General features: G+C 47.9%; 1 protein-coding gene across 1 annotated transcript in view; it reads right to left on the bottom strand.

Moving 5' to 3' along the window:
* lrpprc (leucine-rich pentatricopeptide repeat containing) overlaps window positions 1-5,000 on the bottom strand; it is a 70,738-nt gene that overhangs the window by 32,714 nt on the left and 33,024 nt on the right. The window contains exon 23 of the mRNA XM_080534696.1: window positions 2,176-2,383. Coding sequence (XP_080390822.1) covers window positions 2,176-2,383 — 208 coding nt within the window. The remainder of the gene's footprint in view (window positions 1-2,175; window positions 2,384-5,000) is intronic.

The raw sequence follows: 5,000 nt of genomic DNA, 5'->3' as shown, positions 1-5,000 counted from the left end.
ATCGATAGCCATCTCTGGGAGACGCCATGCAGGACAGTGCTGGGTTATGTTAATGGGGGTGAGGGGGGGGGCGTTGGGGGGTGGGGGGGGGCAGCAGCTGGCCGATCCCTAAACAAACAAACACAAAGCCTGAACATGACCCGACCCCCCCACCCCTCTCTCCATTACCCCCCCCCCACACACACACACACACACATATCCTCCAGCCCTCCACCCTACACCCTAATCCTCTATATGGCTAGGGTGCTGACCCAGAAGCACCCCCCCCCCTGCCGCTTCACACAGGCTGTCACTACATGTGTGACCCAATCTGGCCAATGAGGAGACATTCTAGAGACATTCTGTGAGAGGAAGTGATTGTTCACCGGAACCAACTAACTACAAACATGGTCATTCTGACTAACAAACTACAAACATGGTCATTCTGACTAACAAACTACAAACATGGTCATTCTGACTAACAAACTACAAACATGGTCATTCTGACTAACTAACTACAAACATGGTCATTCTGACTAACAAACTACAAACATGGTCATTCTGACTAACAAACTACAAACATGGTCATTCTGACTAACAAACTACAAACATACTAACAGGAACATGTTAATCAGAACCATCATAAATTTCGTTGTTTGGTACCTGTACTGTAGCAATGACAATAAAGTCCATTCATTCATTCATTCATTCATATGGACATCCCTTATGTCACAGTTAGGGCCCAGAACCAATGATGATAGGTTTGTTATTGTCGGTTAATTTACTTTTTTGATGTGTGTGTGTGTGTGTGTTCTCCTACCGCTACAGGTGTGTGTGTGTGTGTGTGTGTGTGTGTGTGTGTGTGTGTGTGAGTGTGTGTTCTCCTACCTCTCCAGGTGTGTGTGTGTGTGTGTGTGTGTGTGTGTGTGTGTGTGTGTGTGTTTCCTACCTCTCCAGGTAGGGCTGCAACTAACGATTATTTTGATAATCGATTAATCTGCAGATTATTTTTTCGATTAATTGGATAAAAATGAAAAAAGCAGATTTATTTAGCAAATTTTATTTTATGTTTTCTAAATCAGCCAGGCCTATACATATACATGTGCAAAATGAATAAGTATTAATAAAAAATTATAAATAATATAAATAAAAAAGGCTTTGCTACATCAAATAGGTTTAACAACAGGCCATGGACTATGGCGGTAGATTGTTTCAATAAAGTAGTTGAACTCTAGCTCAATACATGCATTGTTTTAGGTAATAACTTTGCTTAATGTAAAGGTCAGTAACCCAAAGTGCAATATAGGCTACAGACAAGACACTAATGTTTTTATATAACAGATATGCTCCAAAACAATGCAATGTGTCCTCTCACTCCATACAATAGGCTAGGCTACAGTCAGTGTCTCACTCTAACTCACGGGTAGCTTGGTAGGCTACCACTAGCTAACCTTTAGCTTATCACCTCACCTCTGCTCTACCACTGACGTTAGCCAGCTAGCTAAATACACTTGTCATGCAATATTGAATTCATGAATGCGAGCAAACACTCACTGGCTATCGCATTACATTACAGTCATTTAGCTGACGCTTCGCCAGAACTCACAAGTGCATCTCCTTACTAATACATAAGTGACTATGAGCATACTCCGGTGCTGAAGGCATAGAATGCGAATAGCAAGCTAAAAATACAATAGGTCATTAAGAGGGAGAATCTATTAGATAAACGAGAAGAACTAACTTAGGCCTACAGCTGTGCCAGTGAAACGAATAATCCTCACTTCAAAACGCAACGTATGGCATGGGTACAGCCAACGTTAAACTCGTATAACTTACCCTGCTGAGGGTAGCTTTTAATGTGACGATTTCGGTCGAGTCGTTTTCTCGTGCGTCAACAGGAAGTAGGTTTGTTATGAAACAAGACCCGACGAATCGATAATGGAATTTGTCGCCAACGAATTTCATTATCGATTTTTATCGATTTCATCGATTCGTTGTTGCAGCCCTATCTCCAGGTGTGTGTGTGTGTGTGTGTGTGAGTTCTCCTACCTCTCCAGGTGTGTGTGTGAGTTCTCCTACCTCTCCAGGTGTGTGTGTGTGTGAGTTTCCTACCTCTCCAGGTGTGTGTGTGTGTACCTCTCCAAGTGTGTGTGTGTGTGTGCGTGTGTGTGTGTGTGCGTGCGCGTGCGCGCGTACCTCTCCAGGTAGGCGGTGATGAGCGGGGAGCAGAGGTTGGCGGTGGGTTTGGCCAGGCCCAGGGAGAAGATGGTGTCCTGCAGCCTGCGCACCGCCGCCACCTCGCCCTTCTGGGCGGCGCCGTTCAGCACGTGGAACAGCAGGGTCACCGTGGTGTCCTTCACCGCCACGTCCTTCTCCTTCATCTCCTTCAGCATGTCCACCGCTTCTGTACGGGGGGACCGAGGGAAGGAGGGAGGGAGGGAGAGAGAGAAAGGAAGAGAGAGACGGGGGAAGGAGCGAGGGAGGGAGAAAGAGAGAGAGAAAGAAGAGAGAGATGGGGGAAGGAGGGAGGGAGGGAGAGAGAGAGGAAGAGAGAGACAGGGGGAAGGAGGAGGGAAAGGAACAGAGAGAAAGGAAGAGAGAGAGAGGGAGGGAGGGAAAGGACAGGGAGAAAGGAAGAGATGGGGAGAGAAAGGTAGAGAGGAAGGGAAGGAGGAAGAGAGAGGGAAGGAAAGAAAGAAAGAAAGAAAAAGAAAGAAAGAGAAAAGGAAGGGAGAGAGAGAGAGATAAAGAGAGTCAGCAAAAACAAACATTTGGTAAACTTTGCTTCAGCGTTGAATGAATGTTTGTCCCTGACATGACACCACAGAGGTCCAGAACCCGGGCCAGAACCTGGTCTACCATGAAGACATCTGGACCAGAACCCAGAGCTCCACTGGAGGAGGACATACGAGAGGGGGGGGGGGGTGGGAGAGAATGAGAGAAAGGGAGAGCGAGAATGAGAGAGAGAAGAGAGAGAGAGAAAACGAGAGAGCGAGAGAGGTGACAAAAAGCCCTTAGATAATTCCGTGTGGGCACAACAACCCTGTTGCATACGCAGCAGGAAGCGGATCCCGGCCGTATAATGACAACTTCCTGCTAATTGCTACTTGCATTTTTCTAAACGAGACTACAATTACCCCCCCCCCCCCTCGCTCCCGACGCCGCCTGCGAAAGCGCCAGGCGAAATTATAGGTGTACGCCGAATGCCCGGCGTGACCCCCCGTGTACCACCCCCCCCCCCCCCGCCCCCCCACCACCACCACCACCCCGATAGCTTCACGCCGCCGCCATGATAAATGGAGGCTTTTTACCGCAGGTCCAGGGGGGCGGGGCCCAGCTGGCTGGCTGGTGACGGAGTGGTGAACGGTTAACGGCGAAGGCGAGGCAGCTGGCGCCCCTGTCAGAGAGCCAGATCATTAAGAGGTGTTTACCGCGCGTTTAACGGTGTGATAATGGCTTGATACCGATACGGTCTGTTTGGACGGGCTGATACTAATCAACACTGCCTGGTCAGAGAGAGGGAAAACATCTAGGGAGAGAGAGAGAGAGAGAGAGAGAGAGAGAGAGAGAGAGAGAGAGAGAGAGAGAGAGACTCTCACACACACACACACACACACTACTACCAAACATCATTGGCGCTGGGTAGGGATGCACCGATAACACATTTTTTTCAAACCAAGTTGGGTACTTTCCGATACTGAGTACTGATACGAGTACTTAATAATACAATTACAGTTCTCACAATGACTTTGAAAACATTTTATATTATTTATTTATAAATCTATTTACATAGCGACAACAAAAAACCTTACTATGTAACATCTAACTGCATGTTTAACACACAACGAACATAAACATGCTGAATTTGCTGACAAATTACAAGCATTTATAGATTCTAAAACGGTTGTTTGTTATATTGAGTGGGCTCTTCAAACAACTGAATAAAATAAAAAGGTTTTAGTCATTTTCGCGACTTGACGATTCTCCTGACATTGCTCCTCCTCTGCCTACCTGCTACGAGAGGATACGTTATGTTGCAGCCAAGTGCTATCGGGAGCGGACGTAGTTGTTGTCGTATTGTATACAAGTAAGTACATGAGCACAGTATCAGGACGAGTACTGGTATCAGTATGGGTGTATCCCTTGCGCTGGGCCTTCACTGTGGGTGTATGGGAGTTATGATCTGGCCTTGTGAGATGTTTAAACCCTACCTCTCACAGACAGACTAGGTGACAGACAGACAGAGAGGCAGGCAGACAGGCAGACAGGCAGACAGACAGAGACGAGAGACAGACAGACAGAGACGAGAGACAGACAGACAGACAGACAGAGTGAAGGACAGACAGACAGACAGAGTGAAGGATGGACAGGCAGACAGACAGACAGACAGACAGGTTAGGGCCACTACAGGTGTGAGTGTGTTTGGATCCATGATCAGTCCACTCCACTGGTGAGTGCTTTGGCATCCAAATTCCAGTCTCTCCGCCTCCCTCATTTTCTCACTGTTGTTATGCAAATGAGGCACAGAGTGTGTGACTGTCACAGATTTAATGAGGCAAAAAGGGAAATTGGTGAAGGGGATGAGGGGTGAAGGGTTCTATGTGCATGCGCGTGTGTGTGTTTGTGTGTAAGCGCGCCTGTGTGTGTGTGTGTGTGTGTCCACCTGCGCACCTATGCATTTGTGTGTATGTGTAAATGTGTAGGCCTGTGTGTGTGTGTGTGTGTGTGTGTGTGTGTGTGTGTGTAGGTCCAAAGAGCCTCCGTCCCCTTCCCACCCCACCCCTAACACCAGAGTCCGATAGCCCAGAGAGAGACAGATCATCATCTCTTCTCTCTCTCTCCTGACAGACCCGCTAATCAGCGTGGTCACTGGCTCGGCGCTAACGCTAACGCATCCAAACGGAGCCTGACGACCATCCTGCATATCAGCCCCGGCCAGGAGAACCCCCATCAGCCAGACAGACAGACAGGCACCCCTGCTACCACCAGTAGACCAGGTAAACAAACTTCACACACGCCAT

The sequence above is a fragment of the Nansenia antarctica genome (assembly GCF_963989245.1).
Source record: "Nansenia antarctica genome assembly, chromosome: 1".
Lineage (NCBI taxonomy): Eukaryota > Metazoa > Chordata > Actinopteri > Argentiniformes > Microstomatidae > Nansenia > Nansenia antarctica.
The sequence above is the reverse complement of the archived record's forward strand: the minus strand, read 5'-3'. Positions and strand labels throughout refer to the sequence as shown.